At 44.5% G+C, this 20,899-nt stretch overlaps 1 protein-coding gene across 7 annotated transcripts in view; it reads left to right on the top strand.

Moving 5' to 3' along the window:
* The window catches only part of TET3 (tet methylcytosine dioxygenase 3), a 97,994-nt gene that overhangs the window by 58,988 nt on the left and 18,107 nt on the right, over positions 1-20,899 (top strand). For all 7 annotated transcript variants that reach the window (XM_053923841.1, XM_053923840.2, XM_053923839.1 and 4 more), the window contains one exon: positions 14,804-14,894. In XM_053923841.1, the coding sequence (XP_053779816.1) occupies positions 14,804-14,894 (91 nt within the window). The remainder of the gene's footprint in view (positions 1-14,803; positions 14,895-20,899) is intronic.

Here is a 20,899-nt window from a genome sequence, read left to right as displayed (position 1 = left end):
GTCTTTCATGATTCTGAATACTTCTTTCCAGCCCCTTCTTGCCTGTAAGGTTTCTTTTAAGAAATCAGTTGCTAGTCATATGGGAACTCCTTTGTAGGTAACTGTCTCCTTTTCTCCTGCTGCTTCTCTCCTTATCTCTAATCTTTGGTAATTTAATGATGATGTGTCTTGGTGTGTTCCTCCTTGGGTCCAACTTCTTTGGGACTCTCTGAGTTTCCTGGACTTGCGTGTTTATTTCCTTTGCCAGATTGGGAAAGTTTTCCTTCATTATTTGTTCAAATAAGTTTTCAATTTGTTGCTCTTCCTCTTCTCCTTCTGGCACCCCTATGATTCAAATGTTGGAATGTTTAAAGTTGTCCCAGAGGTTCCTAAGCCTGTCCTCATTTTTCTGAATTCTTGTTTCTTCATTCTGTTCTAGTTGAATGTTTATTTCTTCCATCTGTTCCAAATCATTGATTTGAGTCCTGGTTTTCTTTCCTTCACTTTTGGTTCCCTGTATATTTTTCTTTATTTCACTTTATATAGCCTTCACTTTTTCCTTTATTTTGCAGCCATACTCAATCATTTCTGTGAACATCCTGATTACCAGTGTTTTGAACTCTGCATCTGATAGGTTGTCTATCTTCTCATTGCTTAGTTCGTTTTCTGTGGTTTTGATCTGTTCGTAATTTGGGCCATATTTCTTTATCTCGATGCACCTGTTACATTGTAAGGGGTGGAGCCTTAGGTATTCGCCAGGGTGGGACAACCCACTTCGCTGCATTGTGGTACAGTCTGGGTGAATGTTTCCTCTTTAACTCTTTGGTTGTCGGACTTCCATACAATTTGAATTTCTGGCAATTCTGGTTGTTTTCTATTTTAAATTTGTTGTTGTCCTCCTTTCGGTTGTGCGAGGAAGCAAAGCATATGTACCTATGCCTCCATCTTGGCCGGAAGAAGGGTGATAATCTTGTTGCAAGAGACCAGTTAGGAAGATGATGATGATGATGATGACAATGACAGTGGTCATGATAATAATAACATAGTAAAACCCTGTCCTATTCCAGGTATGGTGCCACGTGCTTTACAGTCACCACCCACTCAAGTCTCATAACATCCATATGAGGCGGGTACTGTCAGTACTGCAGTTCTATCTCCACAGTGAAGAAAGTAGAGTTGGATTAAGTAATTTAGTCAGGCCATAAAGTTGGCAAAGGGTGGAAGTGAGATTTGAACCGAGGCAGTTAGACTCTTAACCCATGTGATACAGTGACTGAGATTGTTTAGTTGAGACATGAGTCCTAACTTCAACAGTGGTATTAGGAATGGAGAGGGCCAAAAAAAGAAGGGATTCACTTGGAAACAGCTTCTAGAGGTGCTGGGGTCCGTGTTAGGGAAAGTCATTGTGTTTTCCAGAAATGTCTGAACCCCACGTCTAGACAGATGCTTCCATCAGTCAGCTGGTGTGGCAGAATTGCCTGTGTGAACTTGGGCTCAGGACAAAGGTTGGGAATAAAGCCGCTCACTCCAGGATTCATGTCAGATGGGAGCCGTCTTCTCTTCCGGAAACTCACGCCTCAGCGGTGCTAGGCAGAGGGGTGCAGGTTGCCTGCCAGTGTGAGGAAGCGTTTTTGTAGAAGTGATAGTGAAATATGGAGATGCCTTTAAGGGCTCACAATAAATGATTGATACGTACTGTAAAAACAACTTTATAAAAGCATAAAAATGTTTTCTAGCAAAAGAATTATAATATTCAAGGTCCCTGGTGATTTTTGCCAAATATGCAGTTTTGGCTAATATGGGCATCAGCAGGTAACCAAAAGCCCAAGCTCCAAGAGCATTGTTTTATCCTTGTATTAAGACCATGGGGTTTGTGAAGGAATGGATGGGATTCATAGGGACTCGCTCTGTGAATCTGGAAATTCTAGAATTAAAGGCACCCTTTGAAGCTTTTAAGAAATAAATTTGAGGGTCATGAAAGGAAGTGCCTCACTTCAGAAGGTAGTACCATATGTACAGGTTTGAGAAGAGTTAGCACATATTGATGTTCCATACTGAATTACTAGGAGGGCGAGTACTGACGTAGTTCTGAAGCACACCCTGGAGATCCTGCTACCCACCCCTTTCCCGTCCGCTAGCACAACCAGCGTCGGGCAGGGCAGCGAGGGCAGGACTGTTGGCTAGGCCCTTTTGTATTTTATCTGCTCTCTGACGTGGGGAAGTTCACAAAGAGAGCCAGTTTGGGACAGGGAATGGGTCCAGAGGAAGCTTTAGTGGGGAAAGCATCCTTTGAGATCATCTGCTTATCATTGTATAGATGAGGAAATCGGTCTGTGTTTACTTTTAAGTCTTGTCCTGATATCTCTGAGGCACCGCTCACAGGTAGCTGTAAGCAGATTAGGAGACAGATGTTAGGGGTTGTCTTCACGGAAATCCTGTGTTTTTATCTGGTTAGTCAACCTGCCCTAAAAGAGTAGCCAAAGACCAATACAAGAAAAATATCTCCTTTGCCTGGAGTGTGATGAAAGTTTGGCCGAGGGAGGGGTGTCGGTCCTGCAAACATGGCTGACAGCGGGACCCACGGGGTCACCTCAGTGTGGTCACTGTCTGAATGGGGGGCACAGAGACTCATCTCTGTTTACAGACATGTAAGGTCTACTTCCTGCAGGTTTTATGAGAACGTATTTCCACCCTTGCATTCAGTTTGAGATAAAGAGGAACTTCATCGTTGATTTTTTTTTTTTTTTTTTTTATGATACTGGGGTATTTGGACACCATTATAAAGGTGGGGATCTGACTCTGGGTAGGAGGGTATTAGAGAGACCTTCCTGGAGGAGGTAATATCTTACCTGAGTTTCAAAGGATAAGTAGAAGTTTAATAGATCAAGAGGGAGAAGGTAGTAGAGTGTTCCAGGCAAAGGTACTTAGAGATATAGAGGCGAGAAAACACAGGGAAATACAAGTCATTCCGGTATGACCAGTGTGTTAGATGAAAGACTGGGAGTGGCCGAAGAGGAAAGTTTCAGGGTAAGCGGGGATGGCACCAAAGGCAGAGAAACCAGTTTGCAAGTTCAGGCAAGAAATAACAGGTGCCAGAAATAAAAAGGACAATGAGCAGGAGGGAGGGAAGGAGAGGGTTGATAAGAGAAAGAATAAGAAAATTAATTGGTTCAGGGACCAGCTGGACTTGGGAGTAAGGAAGAAGAAGCAGTCACAGGTGACTTCTGAGGTTCCAGGTGGGGTGACTGGGTGGGATGGTGGTGCCATACGCCAAGATTTGAAATACTGGGAGGGAAGCAAGTTTGGACATGTGGTCTTTGAGGTGTCGGGAGGTGTCTGGAGGCGTGAGTCTGGTTGCATCTGTGAATTGGAGGTTCTTCAGCAAACTGATGGTAGTTGAAGTTTCGATTAGAGTCTTTCACCAGGCTGAATGTGTAGATGGAGAAGAGAGCTGAAATGCAGGATACGAACGTTCAGGGGAGAGAATCTCGAACAGGAGACTGTGGAGGAGGTGTGGGAGAGACGTGGGAAGAAGCCGAGGAGAGAATAGGTTAAGGAACCAGCAGACAGTTTGGGAGGTTGAGAGGGCTGCCAGCACCAGAGCTGAAGAAGGGTCAAGATTTAAGGCTGGATTCTTCTTTGTCCTACATTATTTATTATACACATATGTGCTCTAGTCTTTTAATTAAATCCCAGGTTTCCTTAAAAAATAGGGACTGAGTATTGTATTTCTAAAGCATCTACACTGATGCTGAGCATATGGTAAGTTCTCCCCATACAGGGTGGGGCAAAAGTAGGTTTAACGTTGTGAGTGCATGAAACACATAGTTTATTCTTGTGTTGTTATATAATTATTATTTTCCAGACGAACAACTATAAACCTACTTTTGCCCCACCCTGGGTTTTATGGCCAACTGGTCAACCTTATTTGATGTCTGTATTTAAACTCTACAAAGACATCAAATTGGTTTAGGCATGATCCCCTTACTTTTAATCTTTGTCATCAGTGAATATGGCCATCATTATAAAGGTATTTCTGCCTACTACCTGCAGGCCCACTATGCTACCCATGAACTTACAGGCAGCTGATAAGAGATTTTAATTTAAAAAAAAGTTCATCTGACAGACCCGAACCCGGATAGGACCCAGTCCCTTCCCTTCCCTGTGCGTGCATGTGTGACTGCCAGGGGTACTGTGCCAGCAGCCGTTGGCGGTCACGGAAGTAGGACCTCATTAGTTACGTAAGCTTAAGCTGTTTGGCTGCAAGTCCACCAACATTACATCATGAAACTGAGGCATTATATTGGATTATTTGGAAAAAAGAGGATAGTTGCACTAAAACCTTTATGTGATCTTGACACCTATGTATTAATTGTATGCCAGTTATCAACTGCCTCTCCGTATTAGTGTCATAGAGAGGAAATTCTCAGCTTACATCTATACCTGGCATGAGGGTCCCCCCCCTGGGAAGTGTGGGGACCCCATTCTCTGTATAGAAAGAGGGAAAGGTGGAAGGTTTGTATAGAAACGAAGGTCCCTTTTTCTGTCAGGCAGTAAGGGGTAGTTCCTCTTGTTCTCTATCTCTTGCTGATGATAGTAGAGAGGATACATTTCATTTTCTCCCAGCCTCGTGCAGAAGTGGAACAGAGTATTTTAATGAGTTTAAAATTTAGTGCACAAGGCAAGGAAAAGCACCTAGAGCCACAGAACCAGCGTTTGTCAAAAACTGGACTTTCTCTCCTGAGCTCTACCCCCCGGAGCTTTCTATTATGTATTTGGGGTGGCCAGGGGGAGGGGACTTCTCTTCTGTTTTCACTGCTCAAAGTGAGACATGAAACAGATCTTTCTTTTTCTTTTCTTTTTCTTTTCTTTTATTGTTGCTCAAGAACACTTGTCTGCCTTCCCCCCACCCCCCCACCACTGTTGAGCTGTTTCCTTGCTCTGTCACTTCACCTGTTTGGAGAAGGAAGAACTATTATACCAGGGACTAAAAGGAAAAATGATGACTTAACAGCAAGATAGTAAAATGTTCCTTTTCTGAAATCTGGTGAAAGAAACCAAAAAAATAAAATAAAATAAATAAAGGAGAAATTTTATCCTCTGAAATTTGGAAATAGCCCCGCATTTCAAGGGCTCTCTGCCAGTTTCAGGTCAATTTGAATGAAAATAAAGCATGACACGTGGTATACAACTCCCAGTATTGAGAAGCACAATAGTGGAGTTTCAAAGGGACTCCACAGCTGGAAAAGATGGGCTGGAGACCACCCATCTGGAAGGCATGCTCTTTGGAAAAATCAGGATTGCAAACAGGCCCCCTTTTCCTCTTTGCTCCAGCTTCTGATGGCGGACAAGGTGTGGGGCGAGGGCAGTTGGCTGGAGAGAGGGGAAACATATCCTAGGAGCTAGCTTCTAACCAAGGGCTGACAGCACCAAACAAAGGCCGTTGTGCAGAGAGAGATACTTGCCAAATCACCCAACAAAAATCCTGCAAACCATGGGGCTTTGTTTTACCTTGATGTCTTATCAGAATGACCAGCTTGCTCCCAAATGAGGAAATAAGCCAGAGTCTTAACATTAGCACAGAGTACAGCGCAACCCTCAGCACACAAGTACAGAGGTGCTGGCCTCCACAGACAGCACGGAGATGCAGTTTCCTGGTTGCAGCTGTCCACAGCCGGCCCCAAGTCCTCCCGTCCTGCCTCAGGCGGCTGAACTTTTGAACTAATCATTGAAACCTCTGTAACATCCAGTTCTCTAGCCTAATTTCTAAGAGAAGAATTTGAGCAGTGTCCAGGTAGAGAGGAGTGAGGAGATTCTACTTATCCTATTTTGAGCAAATGAGTCCAGACCGGTGGCTTTTCATTGGGGGCTGTTTTACCCCTTTTTCCCCAGAGGACATTGGACAGTATCTGAGAACATTTTTCAGTCACACCCAGTGTGGTTCTGCTGGCATCTAGTGGGTAGAGCTAGGGATGCGGTTAAACCTTCAACAGCGCACGGGTCAGCCCCTGCAGTAAAGAATCATCCAGTCCAGAACGTCAGGAGTGCGGGGCAGGAGAAGTCCTGGAGATCATTTTCCTCCATTGAAAGATTAATAGGCAAGTAAACACAAAATCCAACATGCGTCTCATTCAGATTCTGAGGGGGGAGTAGAGGGATTGATGTAACATTTAAAATGAAGGCTAACGTTAGAAAATAAGAGTCCGAACAACTTATTTATACCTTCAGGGAAGTTGAATGGGATGTTCACGGTGAAGCCAGAAATGAGTGATGGGGCGCTAGAAGGAAGTTACACACACACACACAAGGGACGTGGAGTGAATTCCAGAAGAAGCAGGCCATCGAACAGAGCACTTGCAACTGCCCAGAGCTGCACAAAGCAGAATCAGAACTACAGAAACAGCAGATCAGGGAGGAGGAGAGACAGGCGGGAAGAGCTCTCCAAAACAGGAAAAGAAAATAGAAATGAGCGTCATTAGAGTGGAGACAAGGGCAGGCTGCAGAGGGCTGCACGCAGATTCAGTCTGTGCGGATGGCAGGGTCATTCATGGATCCCCGCGAAGAGCACAGAGCACACCGAGCAAAGGCAAGGGTCAAAGAATAAAAAAAACTTCTCTAAAATGAAAAATCGACAAATAATGATCCTGATAAAGTTCCTGAAATTCAAGAATGAGGAATTGCCTACAAATAAATATATCCAAAAATTAAGTCAGTCACACATACTTGGTTTTCCAAACTTTTTTTTACTTTAAAAAATACTTTCTAAAAACATTGTTTTAATTGAAAGACACGTGAGAAGGTATGTAAATCTTAAGCGTGCAGCTCAGTATGGTTTTCCAAAAGGCTCGTACTTGTGTGACCACATCTAGATCAAGAAACAACTTCACCAGCCCCGCAGAAGTTCCCCAGGGCCCCTGCCCAGTCACAGCCCCCGACCTCCTCCAGCAAACTCCGGCCTGCGGACCAAATCTGACCCACATCTGTGAGCAAAAGACGATTATCATCTTCTTAAATGGCTTCTAGAAATCAAAAGAAGAACATCTCAACACTCAGGGAAATTATATGAAGCCCAAATTGCAGTGCCCGTGAGTTTTAATGAAACCCAGCCACGCTCATTTACTGAAGCCTTGCCTGTGGCTGCTTTTGCACTGCGTCAGCAAGGATGCGTGGCTGCCGCGGGGACTGCATGCCGGCAAAGCCCTGAACGGTTGCCATCTGGCCCTTACCATAGAAAGCTGGCTGACCCCTGTCCTGAGGTAACCACTGTTCTGACTTCTACCATTGATCGGTTTCGCCTGTCCTTGAACTTCTTATGTGTGGAATCATGTCCATATACGTACTTTTTCATATTCTGTCCTCTTTTGCTCAGGGTTACGTTTGTGAGATCCAGCTGTGTGTGCAGTGGTGCCTGTACCTTGTTCATTCTCATTGCTCTACGGTATCTTATTTTATGACTATACCATCATTTATCCATAAGATGGTGTATAGTCCTTTGGAGTATTTCCAGTTTGGGGTTCTTATGTATCGTGCTGATGTAAGAGGCTCCCATATAAGTCCCTTGGTACATGTATATATACACTTACACGTTTCTGTAGGGTAAATGCCTAGGATGGAAATTGTGTGTTCGGCTTCGGTAGGGACCGTCCATCTTCCCAAGTGGTCATAACCGTTGGACTCCCTTCAGCACTGCTGCACAGCCTCACCGGCAGGCGACACAAATGAACAGTCTCTCTGCCGTTGCGGTAGGTGTTTAATCCCATCTCCTGTGGCTCTCGTTTACATTTCCCTGATGACTAAAGAGCTTCGGCAGCTTCTCATATGCCCTCTTTTGTGGAGGGCCTGTTCAGGCCATTGCCCATTTCTCTTTTGTATTTCTGTCTTTTTCTTAGAGCTTGGTAAGTGTTTTACAGTTATTCTAGATAGGAGTTCCTTTTGGATAAATGTGTTGCAGTTCTCAGCATATTGAGATAAAAAGTTTGACCTAAGAATTTTCTGTCCAATAATGTTGATAGTCACATGTAAAGCCTTCATAAAAACATTTCCAGATATGGGAGAACTCAGATTTTCTGGAGGTGTGAATCAAGTAAGCAGCAGACTGGGGGCACTGCGGTGTGAAGGGGCCGGCAGGGAACACTAAGTGTATTCAAATACAAGGTGTAAGTTTAAATAATGGTGTAATTATTTTTCCCCCAAACAAGAGGTAATATGCTTACTTACACTATACTTGAAGTAAATTTATTTTTATATTAAATATCTCTTTTATAATAGAGGGGACGCATGTTCACGAGGATACCAATGGAAAGCAGGAAGTATAAAGTGAAGGAAGAGGTAGAAGAAATTATAAGGGTGCTAACTTCTTCCCTAAATTACCGTTACCATCACTAAACACATGTTATAGCCTTTTCACATTACTGGGGAGATAGGTAAAATGAAAATGCAAAATTATAACAAAAGATAGGAAAGAAAGAAAACAAGGAAATATAAACATGGAAAATAAAATGACAGAACACCATGCGCATGTTACAGCAATAAATGTTAAGTAGTGTAAACTCACCTATTGATTTTAAGATGAAAGGCATTAAACTTCGCCAAGAAGGTTAATAACCCTTATTTCACTGTGGGAAAACAGAAATCTATTGGTCACTGATTCAGAGCATCATACGTAACATATGCAGTATCTGTTGTACACATGTGAAATGAGGATATGTATAAAAAGCATACTTAAATTTGTAAATGTGTGTTAGTTTCATAACTAGGCATACTTGGTTATAAGTCCAGTTTATTTCCATAGAATATCTTCTCTCTGATACAGACACATAATTAATACATATAGTATACTAGGCAAGGGGAGGTATAAAAGGAGACAATACTTCTGTAATACTCCTTGGGCTGCCTTGTAAACTGCTAAAAGGGAGAGAGTGCCTTTGGTTTTGTGTGGCTCTTGGGGCTGTCTGCCCTTTGTGTCTTCACGGCCTTCCCCAGAGAAAAGGACCATTCCGTTGCCAGGTTGGCTTGGTTTTGGATTTTTGTACCTTGTTCCTAGCTGCTGGGATAGAGTTGCCAAGATTTGGTTTGCATCTTCTCCTTGAAAATCTCCTTTCCCTGCCCTTAACTATGTAAGTTTTGAGTTTTGCTGATTTGGGGCACAAGGTGGTTCCCAAAAGCTACGTTGCATTCTAGTTCCAGTGTGAGACCCTGCAGTCGATCCCTTATTTTGACTTTTCTGCAGACAATAGACGCTGGAACGGAGCCCAGGAGTTCTGGCGTGTCCTTATGTTCCATTTTCCGCGTGCCGTGTAGTACCCCTGCCTATGAAAAGCTTTCAGACCACTGCCTGCAACACACACAGTCTTGCATTCTCTTTCCCCGTCCCCCTCCGTCTCCTCCCCTCCCCCACTTCACATGCTTCCTTCCGTCGTTTTCTCTGTCTCGTTCAAATTAGTGTCTATTTGGAGCAAGTCATTTTTAATCCTCTAGTTGAAAATATGTATTCCTGAAATATTTCAGCACTGATAGGTTGAACTGTACTGGGTACCTTCTGTCCCCTCTAATAATCGACAATTCTGAATGTGGTGTGGGGACTTCAGCTTAACTGCTTTAAGGACCGTAAGGGCTGTAGCGGCCTGACTACAACCACACAGTTGGTCTGGCAGGGTCTGGACCGCAGCTGCCTGTTGAGTTTGTCATGCACCGAACACGGCACTGAGACCTGGGGAAAGGCCTGAGGGTTAGGGGCCGGGAAGGTCACTTGTCACCGTTGCCCAGGTCTTGCAAAACCCACGTTCATTCTGCTGTTCCATGTTAACGGTTAGAATGAACTGTGAGGTGTGCTTTGATATTTTTGTCGTATGCAAGGTGCTCTGGGAATCCGGAGGGAAAAAGAACCTGGGAGGTCCGGTAGGGTTTCACAGAAAAGGAGGCATTGAAACTAGGCCTTAAAAGATGAGTTTTCTAAAGAGAGACATAAAGGAAGACACTTTGCTGTCAATGAGAAAACGTTTAAAGACAGAGGGTGTTGCCTGGTTGTGTGGAAGGAGCTGTGTGGCCGAGGCTGGGAGGTATGCAGAGCGTCCTCTGCAGGGGCCTTGGGGACTGTGCCCTGGAATTTGCATTCTGCCTTCTGTTCAGCGAGGAGTCCTCACTGGGAAGTGATATGGTCAGATTTCTGTTTGGGGGAGTATACAAGGTGCTGCTGGGTAGGGTGACCTGGGAGGACTGAGACCAGCTAGGAGGCCATGACAATAATTCAGGCAAGAGCCTGACCCGGGATGTTAGGGGTGAAGAAGAGCCGCCTTGAGCAGAAGCCCTGAGTGTAGGCAACTTCCATCAGTTCACTGGGCTGCACACGCCATTGCCCAGCTTGCTCTTACACTTACCATTAATGTGCGTGATGCCATATACCCCTTCATGCTTGTGTGTGTGCGTGTGCTGATATGTGTGTGGCTGTGTGTACGCTCACTGGCGTATTATACATGCTGTACTGAAGCGTGCTTGCTTCTCCCTTAAAATACTTGGAGGTCATTTTTTATCAGTGAATCTGGAGCCACCTGGTGCCTTTTGATAACTGCTTAGTCTTTTATTATATGAATGTACCATAGTGAACTTAGGACACATAATGAACGTATTATGATGGACGTTTAGATCTCAGATATCGTGTCATTACACATGATGCAGTGAGTGCTCTAGTATGTACATGCTTTGCACGTGTGAAAGTATATCCACATTTCTAGAAATAAATTCCTAGAAGGATTTGACATTTCTTCGAAATTGCTGAGTCAAATGGATCGGGCGGTTGTACTTTTACTATATTGCTACATTACTCTCCATGCTGCCAGTTTTCCGGCACCCGCGCCAGCAGAAGGGGTCATCAGACTTTGGTGGTGACTCATCTGAAAGGTAAAGCTGGCACCTCTACGTGTGTCTGAGCCATTTTCATCTCCCTTCAAAAGAACCACTTTTATCCTGTTTTCATTTTTCTGTTGTGTCACTGACCTTATTTAGCTGTAGGAGCTCTTGATATAGTAAGGAAATTAGACTTTTGTCTGGTGTGAGTTTCAGGTATTTCCTCTCAGAGTAGTATTTGTCTTTGGCTTGACTTTGGTAATAATTAACTATAGAACTTTCTTTAGTTAACTCTGTCAGGGCTTTTTGTCAAATACATGTGGCTTCTGAATTTCATGTGATATGTAGAGATCTTATCATTTCAGGACTATTTTTAAAAATCGTTTTTCCTCTGGATATTTGTATAGTTTATTTATTTATTTTTTGTATTTAAAGCTTTCGACCATTTGAAGTGTATTTGGGCATAGGCTGTGTTAAGTATGGATCAGACTTTTCCCCCAGTTGTCCCAACACCATGTGTTAAAAAAAATTAATCTTGCCCGTCAACTTGAAATGCTCTAAGGTACCTTCTTACGTGTGAGTCGTCCCTGCCCAGCCAGATGACACACTTCGTAAGGGCCCAGCCAGTTCTATCCTGTCTTGTTTCCCTACAAAGCTGAGCATCGTCTTCCACATAGAATGGGTACCTTAACTTCCTTTACATGTTAAAAGTTGTGAATTCCGCATACTGTATAGAAAAGTACACAGAACACTCATGTACTGTTTAATGAAAATTTATAAGATAAACACTCGTGGAACCACCACCTACACCAAGAAATGGACCATTCCCAGTTTCCCTGGCTTCCCCGTATTCTCTTCTAAACACAGCCTCTCCCGCCCCGCAGAGGTGACCATTCTCTCCACTTGTGACAACGACCTCCTTGTTTTTCTTTCAGGTTGAACCATCTGAAATTGCCATTTTTTGTAGGTACAAAATCATTGAATATCTGCAGTTTTATATTTCAACCTAGTGACTTTAGCCCCTGGGCATCTCCGAACAGTATCGTTAGTTGAGCCTGGTTTCGAACGTTATTTCAGTGCAGTCTTGCTGTATTTGTCTGGTGCTGTTCTTCTTCCACTGTTACAGAACAGATGGGGGGGTGAACAATATACTATTACGGAAAGGACCCCCTTTTCTCTCTGGGGGTGCCCCCCACCTCCTAGGTTCGCCTTGCCCACCACCAGAGGAAAGACGTCTCTCTATGCCAGAGACTGGTGAAAAGGAAAGGAATTATTTATTTAAAAGTTATACATACTTAGAGTAATGACATTAAAACACTACAGTCCTTTAGAATACCCACAGATGCACAGTCTTTCCTTCTCCCTCTGCCCAGTCTGGGTACCATAACTCAGGAAAAGAAGTAGAAGTCCGTGATTCAGGCTCCTGGCACCATCAGCTATGTTGCAGCCATGGAGTCCCCACTCCACCAAAGCTGCACGGTCCTCTCTCTGGTATGGCTGCAGTGCCTGGGTTTAAATCCCAGCGCCAATCTTCCTCTGCAGCCCCCTTTCCGACTCCTCCTACAATCAGTTACACCTGCCAGCATTCCCGTATTCTTCCAGCTTTACTGGGCTGCCATGGTAAGTCCAGGCAGGTGTGGCCCCATGGCATGGAGCCAATCTTCTCCAAGCTCTCAAGCAGGCAGTGTAACCAGGGGGAGTTGGCTTCCCAGTTACATCTTGGGTGGAAGTCACTCCTATCTCCCTGGCTCAAAGCAGGGCCACAGCTATTTAACATATCCATGAAACCAGTGAAAGGTTATAGATATGTTAAATGACCGTGCCAGGGGTTAGCTGAAAAGCTGTTGCTATACAAAACAGCTCTGAATGGCCCTGTTCCATGTGCCCCTTCCCCCAGCTCAGACTTGTGGGGGTGAGGGCGTCCTATATATATTTTTCTAATATTTCCTGGACACCTTGAGTTCTGGACCCCATTACAAATCCCTGTTTGGGCCCCCCCCTTGGCTGCACCCCGTTATACACTCACTGTGGTGCCGCCTGCAGCGGTGCTGCTGCAGGGTGTCAGTTCTCGTGTGGGTGCCGTTCCCTGTGTGACTGCTGCATCTCGCTGACCTCCGCCACTGTTGCTGCGCTATGGGCTGTTCCCACCTCCGACTACTGCAGGTACCGTGGCTGCGAAAATCCTTGCGTAGAAATTGGTGCCTGTGGCCGAGACACCCTCTAGGACAGACAGGGTCAGTGAGTTAGCGCCCCCTGCTTAGTTTTTTGTTTTGTCTTTTTATTTTTTCACTTTTTATTTTGACATGATTTGGCATTTATAGTAGTTATAAAGTTGGTACAGAGAGTTCCTGTATTCTCTTTACCCAGCGTCCCCTACTGTCAGTGTCTCACACGATTGTGGTAGCTCTAAAATCCATCCTCTAAAGTCCACTGATGTCTGCTTTCTGTCCTGGGACCCGATGTGGGGCACCACACTGTTTCGTTGTCACGCCTCCTTAGACATGAGACAAACTTCCCAACTGTAGTACCGTGTTTGTATGAAGTCTTTGAAACCCACCCATGTTGTTCCGTGAATCAATAGTTGCTTCCTTTTAAATAAAATTTGAGTGAACTTCACATAACATAAAATGAATCATTTCAGAGTGAATAATTCAGTGGCATTAGCACGTTCACGGCGCTGCGCAGCCACCGCCTGTCTGGTCCCAAAGCACTTTCATCGCCCCGAATAAACCCATGTGTACTTCTCTCTGCGCCCAGCCTCTGGCATCCAGCAGTCTGCTTTCTCTTCCTGGGAATTCGCTCACTCTGGATATTTTACGTGAATGGGGTCATACAATACGTGATCGTTTATGTCTGGATCCTATCAGCATAACGCTTCTGAGGTTCAGCCACTTTGCAGCATGAGTCAGTACTTCATTCCTTTCTTTTTAAAATTGTGGTAAAATACATATAACCTAAAATTTGCCATTTTCACCTTTGTTACGTGTGCAGTGTAGTAGCATCAGTTACACTCACAATATGGTGCAGCCATAGCCACTTGTGTTTTCAAAACCGTCTCATCCCCCTGAACAGAAACCCTGCACCCATTAAATAGTGGCTCCGCTTCCCCGCTCCTCCCAGGTCCTGGCAAGCTCTCGTTTTCGTCTCAGTAAGTTTGCCTATTTGGGGCAATTCAGTGGACCCCTGCAGTGTTTGTCCTCCTGTGTCTGGCCTGTTTCACTTAGCCTCTGTCTTCAGGGTTCACCCATGATGCAGCAGGTGCCAGACTGCGTTCCTTTGTGCGGTGGACTGATGCTGTACGGCTAGACCGCATCCTCCTCCTCTTCTGTTGACGGACACTTGTATCGTTTTCACCTGTGGCTCTTGTGAGTCGTGCTGCTGTGAACGCGGGCTTCCAGGGACTGTGGAGTCCTTGTCTTTGGTCCATTTGTGCGGACACGTGGAGTGGAGTTGTTGGCCGACCCCTGGTCTAGAATATGTATGATGATAAACTAAATTCCAATGTGGTTGGACTGCAGTCTTGACAACACGTGGTTTTATTTTTATATTTGTTAAAGAGTTTTATTTATTTTTAGAGAGAGGGGAAGGGAGGGAGACAGAGAGGGAGAGAGACATCAGTGTGTGGTTGCCTCTCACGCACCCCCTACTGGGGACCTGGCCTGCAACCCACGCATGTGCCCTGACTGGGAATTGTGAACCAGTGACCCTTTGGTTCACAGGCTGGCACTCAACCTACTGAGCCACACCAGCCAGTGCCCATGATTGTATTATACTTTAAAATTTTTTGCCAATTTGTGTAATAGTATTTCATTTAATTCGTATTTCCTGATTTCTAATGGAGTTGAACACATTGTCATGTGTTTATAAACCATTTGAATTTCCTGTTTGTACTGTGCCCATTAATTTTCCTATTGGTTTGCCTTTCCAAATGAATGTTGAGGAACTGTTGTCTCCAATTAATGTTTACTCTGTGTTTCTGCAGAACAAATAGTGGAGAAAGATGAAGGTCCATATTACACCCACCTGGGATCTGGCCCCACGGTAGCCTCTATCCGGGAACTCATGGAGGAGCGGTGAGTGATGCGCAGATGGCCAAGGAGAAATGCACAAGTTGTTAACAGAACGTGGACTTACACACCTCTCAGTTTCACTGCCTTGTGCTGGACAGCATGCAGAAGGGAATACTGCTACTCAGACTGTGGAAGGTTGAGCGTGGGATTCTCCTGTTACTTCTGAGTCTCTCTCTGTCTATCTGTAGGTCTGTCCTCCATCCATCCCCCTCTCTCCTTTTCCTCTCTCTCTCTTTCTTGAAATATTTCTTATTGAAGAAAATGTGGTTAAATGGTTTTATGTCCTATAGAATTCCCCGTGGTCTGAATTTGGCTGCTAGCTTTCCTGTAGTATGTTTAACTTGGTCTTCTGTCCTACATCCTAGAAATTGGTAGTTAGATCTAAAGGCTTGATCAGAAACATTGTTTTTCTTTCCCTTTTTTTTTTAAACTACTTTATAGGTGATACTTTGTACCTCAACTAGGAGGAATGTACTGTCTCATCTTTGGTCAGTGGTTGCCTCCTGAGTCCTTTTGACATGGTCCTGGGAGTCTGACGTAGCTTTCTTGATTTCTCAGCTGACAGGATGTTCTGGACTTACATTGTGCATTTATCCAAGAAGTTCTGGTTCCTTTTATTGTGGGAAAAAGTATTTAGAAAACAGACTCTGGGAGCACAGGGGTGCTCACTGTTCCTAGACCACTTCAGTGGAAAGAGCAAAGATGTGTGTGTTGGTTTTTGATTTTTGTTACTGTTTAGTGATTAAATACATTGGGAGTTTATATTGACACTTCTAATTCAAACTCAAGACTATGGGGTTTTTACTTAATAGCTCTCTCTTGTTTGTTCTTAAGCAGTTTGTATGGATAGAGACTCTAAAATCTGTACACATGTCCACAGCAGGTATTAAACGCTGTGCGTTCCAGTGTGTGGAGAGTAAAATAGTGATTGAGAGCATACGGACACTGGAGCAGGACTAAGGCCCGGTCAGTCCTGGCCTACCCACTTACCGCCGAGTCGCTCCGATTCTCTGTGACTCAGCTTTCTTATCTGCAAACTGGAGTGATAGAAGGGCACACGTAGGAGAGTTGTGAGGATAAACTGAATTGATTGTATGTAAAACACGTAGTGTTTACTAGTAACTACTACATAGGGAGTGTCTGCCTCGTATACCCATGTACTGGCTGCATTGTTTTATAACAAGCAATAGTATTTTAATAATAAAGGCAAAAGTTATGTAGACATAAACATGTTTGCTCATACATATACATACATGTGTGGAAGCTGAGTGGCTCCAAGTTTCCACAAATTTGGGAACCAGATTTTGTCTGAGTTGGGGAGCCAGACTAATCCTTTCATTAATATAGCAGAGAACATGATTTTTAACCGAGTAACTCAGAGCATCTGTGAATGAATAAGAGGTAAGGTGGATGGAGGACAGTGATCTGCTGTAGTCACTCTTCATTGTCCTGTACCATCTGGAAACACTTATATTCAGAGTAGCCCGTCAGAAAAGCAGTAGGTCAGAGACCCAGTCTGTGAATTCGGGCCTGGCTGAAGGGGCACCTCTGAGTCAGCAAGCATGACACGTGCTTATGACAGGTTGTGTGTTGTACACGCACGCCTACGTGTCACAGTTTCAAGATTGGGAAGGGCACCACTTTGGCCACTGGTTTTTTTTAAGGAATTCTCGCACTATTTGAGGGCTGTCGGGGAGTGAAATGTACAGTTAGTTCTGGGATACTGTGTGTGTGTGTGTCTGTGTGTGTGTTTCTTGTCACAATTTTATGAGATTTCTAGATAGCTGTCTAAATAACTTTTAGTTACAGAAGACTGTTTTCAAACAAGGATTAAGAGATAGAGATAAAGTTGAGATTTCTTCTCTCTTTTCCTCATTGCTTTAAAAAAAACGGCCAAGTATAGATTCTTCAGAAACTGATCCAAGGGGGGAGTTTCTCTCAAGACCAGAAATAGTTGTGTTTTTCCTCGGTAACTGATTTATTTTTATCTTGAGGACCTTATAAATCATGTAACAGTTTGTGTTTGCATCTGTTTTTTACTTTTATTTTTTTAATATATTTTATTGATTATGCTATTACAGTTGTCCCATTTCCCCCCTTTATTCCCCTCCGCCCTGCCCACCCCCTCCCTCCCACATTCCCCCACTTTAGTTTATGTTCATGGGTCATACATATAAGTTCTTCAGCTTCTACATTTCCTACACTATTCTTACCCTCCCCCTTTCTATTTTCTACCTACCATTTATGCTACTTATTCTCTGTACCTTTTCTCCCTCTCTCCCCCTCCTACTCCCGATAACCCTCCATGTGATCTCCATTTCTGTGGTTCTGTTCCTGTTCTAGTTGTTTGCTTAGTTTGCTTTTGTTTTTGTTTTAGGTGTGGTCATTAATAACTGAGATTGCCATCATTTTACTGTTCATATTTTTTATCTTCTTTTTCTTAGATAAATCCTTGTAACATTTCATATAATAAGGGCTTGGTGATGATGAACTCCTTTAACTTGACCTTATTATCTGAGAAGCACTTTATCTGCCCTTCCATTCTAAATGAAAGCCTTACTGGATAGGGTAATCTTGGATGTAGGTCCTTGCCTTTCATGACTTGGAATACTTCTTTCCAGCCCCTTCTTGCCTGTAAGGTTTCTTTTGAGAAAGCAGCTGCTAGTCATATGGGAACTCCTTTGTAAGTAGCTGTCTCCTTTTCTCTTGCTGCTTTTAAGAATCTCTCCTTATCCTTAATCTTGGCTAATGTAATTATGATGTGCCTTGGTGTGTTCCTCCTTGGGTCCAGCTTGTTTGGGACTCTCTGAGCTTCCTGGATTTCCTGGAAGTCTACTTCCTTTGCCAGATTAGGGAAGTTCTCCATTATTTGTTCAAATAAGTTTTCAATTTGTTGCTCTTCTTCTTCTCCTTCTGGTACCCCTATGATTCCGATGTTGGAATGTTTCAAGATGTCCCAGATGTTCCTAAGCCTCTCCTCATTTTTTTCAATTCTTGTTTCTTCATTCTTTTCTGGTTGAATGTTTCTTTCTTCCTTCTGGTCCACACAGTTGATTCAAGTCCCAGTTTCCTTTGCATTACTATTGGTTCCCTGTACATTTTCCTTTATTTCACTCAGCATAGCCTTCATTTTTTCATCTAATTTGTGACCAAATTCAACCAATTCTGTGAGCATCCTGATTACCAGTGTTTTGAACTGTGCATCTGATAGGGTGGCTGTCTCTTCATTGCTTAGTTGTATTTTTTCTGGACCTTTGATCTGTTCTTTCATTTGAACCTTTTTTTTTTTTTTTTGGTCTCGGTGGGCCTGTTACATAGTAAGGGGCGGAGCCTTAGGTGTTCACCAGGGCAGAGTAACCCACTTGGCTGCACTGTGACGCTGTATGTAGGGGAGGGGTCCAAGAGGGAACAGTGCCACTTGCTCAGCTCTGTGCCGGATTTCAGTCACTTCCCTCACTACCCACAAGCAGATTGGGCCCTTCTGGTGCTGATTCCTGGGTGTAGGTTTGTGTATGTTCTAGGACCCTGTGGTCCCCTCTCTAACGAACTCTCCTGTGAGGCTGGGAGTTTCTCCCGATGCCATCCCAACCCCCACACGTGTTTTCAGTCAGAGGTTTGAGGCTTTATTTCCCGAGCTGGAGCCCTGGGTTGTACAGTCTGTTTCGCTCCCCAATTGCACCTCCCAGTTCATCAGCAGGCAAATGTGGGACCACCCATTCCGCCAGCCACCACCTTGCCGCAAGTCCTCTCCACCTGGCTGCCTGTCTCTGCCCCTCCTACCGGTCTGGATGAATGTTTATTCTTTAACTCCTTGGTTGTTGGACTTCCATACAGTTCGATTTTCTGTCAGTTCTGGTTGTTTTTGTTTTTAAATTGTTATTGTCCTTCTTTTGGTTGTGCGAGGAGGCACAGTGAGTCTACCTACGCCTCCATCTTGGCCAGAAGTCCTGAAAATTGTGTGTTTGCATCTTTATGTTGGCTGCTTGTAAGCTAGAGCCAGATTTTTGTGTTCCCCATTAGGAGGAATGTAATTCCTCATCTTTGGCCTGTGGGAGACTATTCAGGTTCAGTCCTGAGTCCTTTTGACAGGACCCTGAGGAGCCTCCATTAGCTTCCTTGATTTCCCATATGATGAAATGTTCCAGGTTTGTCTCAAAAACACACACAAGACCCACTGTCTGCATTTTGTGCACCAACATCATGTCCGTCTGTTTCCACCTTTACTCTGATGCCATTGCCTGCTATTTTTATCATCTAGATGTGTCTTTAAGTTCCTTTTAGAACCAGAAAGGGAATGAACGGTTGACAATGAAAAGAACCCTGCTGGGGGTCTAGTTTGTGAATGAGTCAGGCTGCCTCTTTCCCTAGACCTTTCCCCTTCCTCTGCAGGACCACACCTCTCTCAGGAGGTGGCCAGAGGCAGGAGGGGAAGCAAACTGAAATCAGGGAGACTGGAGCTTTTAGCTTACTTGGTAAAGATGTGGAGGAAGCAGGGGGAGTCAAAAGGGAACCCTGAAATATTATCCCAGTTTAGTAGGTGTTCCATCCCTGCCAGTGACCCAGCTCCTCATTGCCCCTGATGGTTGGAGCCAGGTGTTCAAATGCGTGCCCAAGAACGGTGCGCTGCTCAGAGCCCTGTGGCCTCTGGCGGGAAGAGGATTCTCTGCAGGCGAGGAGTTCATTTGAGGTTCATTCTGGAAAGGAAGAGCCAGCACCATTGCTCTGAGTGTGGGGGCAGTGGCCTCAGGACTTTGTGATAGTGGTAACCCCGAAGCAGCACCGGGTTAGGGCAGTGGTGCTCAACCCGAGTGTGCTTCCATCTCCTAGGGTGCTTGGGAAGGCACAGCGTGTGGCCCCCCACCCTGAGTCTGTGACCCAGCCCGGCTGGCAGGGACCCTGGAGTGTGCCCTTCCTCCCTGGTTTCTAGGTGATGCCGGTCCTGCCACTACCCTTGAAAAACCACTGGCTAGGATGATCAGTTTACCCTTGGGGATGAGGTTTCAGCCCATCCTTGCAGTCTTAGTTTAGGGTCTAGGAATTCATCCATGTTCTAAAAGGGCCTCTTAATGCTAGGCCAGAAAGTAAGACATTTAAGCAAAAAGAAGTCTAGAGTTGGTTGGTTGTCTTTAAACACTGAGACAGTTCTGGTTTTAAAAAAAAAATGTCTAGCCAATCATTCAGTGCTTGCTTGGCCCTTTTATTTGCTCTGGAATATGAAGTTCACTACAGGAAGCTTTTCTCGTAAGAGTGGGATGGCGCGGCAGGTCCTAGCCAGGAAGCCCGAGTCAGTGTCCTCAGCTCACTCTCGCGTGGGGAACACGATATCCTGTCCGTTCTGGTGAGAGCAGTGTGGTCGCTTCCTGCCGCTCCTCCCACAGGGACCCCAGCACTCACCGGGCGCCCAGCCTCTGCGCTCAGGGGCTGCTTCCTGATAAATCTTGTAGAATTGAACGTTTTCCGGGACCCAGACAAAAGCAGCACTATCTGGTCTTGTCCTTTGGAGCCAGACCACGCTGTGTGACCTCCCCAGACTGCTGTCTGCAAGCACTTTCTATACGGGACCCACAGAGCCTCAGAATTTTAATGTGGTAATTATCAGAAACAGTTTTCGCCTCTTCACTGAGACCTTGAGTGAAATAGAGAACTCAGAGAAACCTTAGAACAGCATTTTAAAAATATTAGTTCTCTTTTCCAATTACAAAAACAAAACATGTAAGAGGCCTTTTCAAAAAAGTTTACAGTGAATAAAGCTCTCTAGCAATTTGCCTTCCCAGAAGAAACTTTAAAAAAACACAAAGCTTACCTTTAAGTTTTTTGTAAGCATTTACAACGATCTGCAAATGATATAAAGAAATGTTGAGCGCAGTGGGACCGGCCATCCTGTGCCCACAGTGTGCAGCTGCTGCCCTCCCCCTTAATCTCGTCCCTGTCAGCACATGTAATTCTGTCGCATCCTTTTAGGTGGCTGCGTGGTCTCCACTGTGTGGAAATGCGTTGCGTTCTATTTA

The sequence above is a fragment of the Desmodus rotundus genome, chromosome 5, assembly GCF_022682495.2.
Source record: "Desmodus rotundus isolate HL8 chromosome 5, HLdesRot8A.1, whole genome shotgun sequence".
In the NCBI taxonomy this organism is placed as follows: Eukaryota; Metazoa; Chordata; class Mammalia; order Chiroptera; family Phyllostomidae; genus Desmodus; species Desmodus rotundus.
The sequence above is the reverse complement of the archived record's forward strand: the minus strand, read 5'-3'. Positions and strand labels throughout refer to the sequence as shown.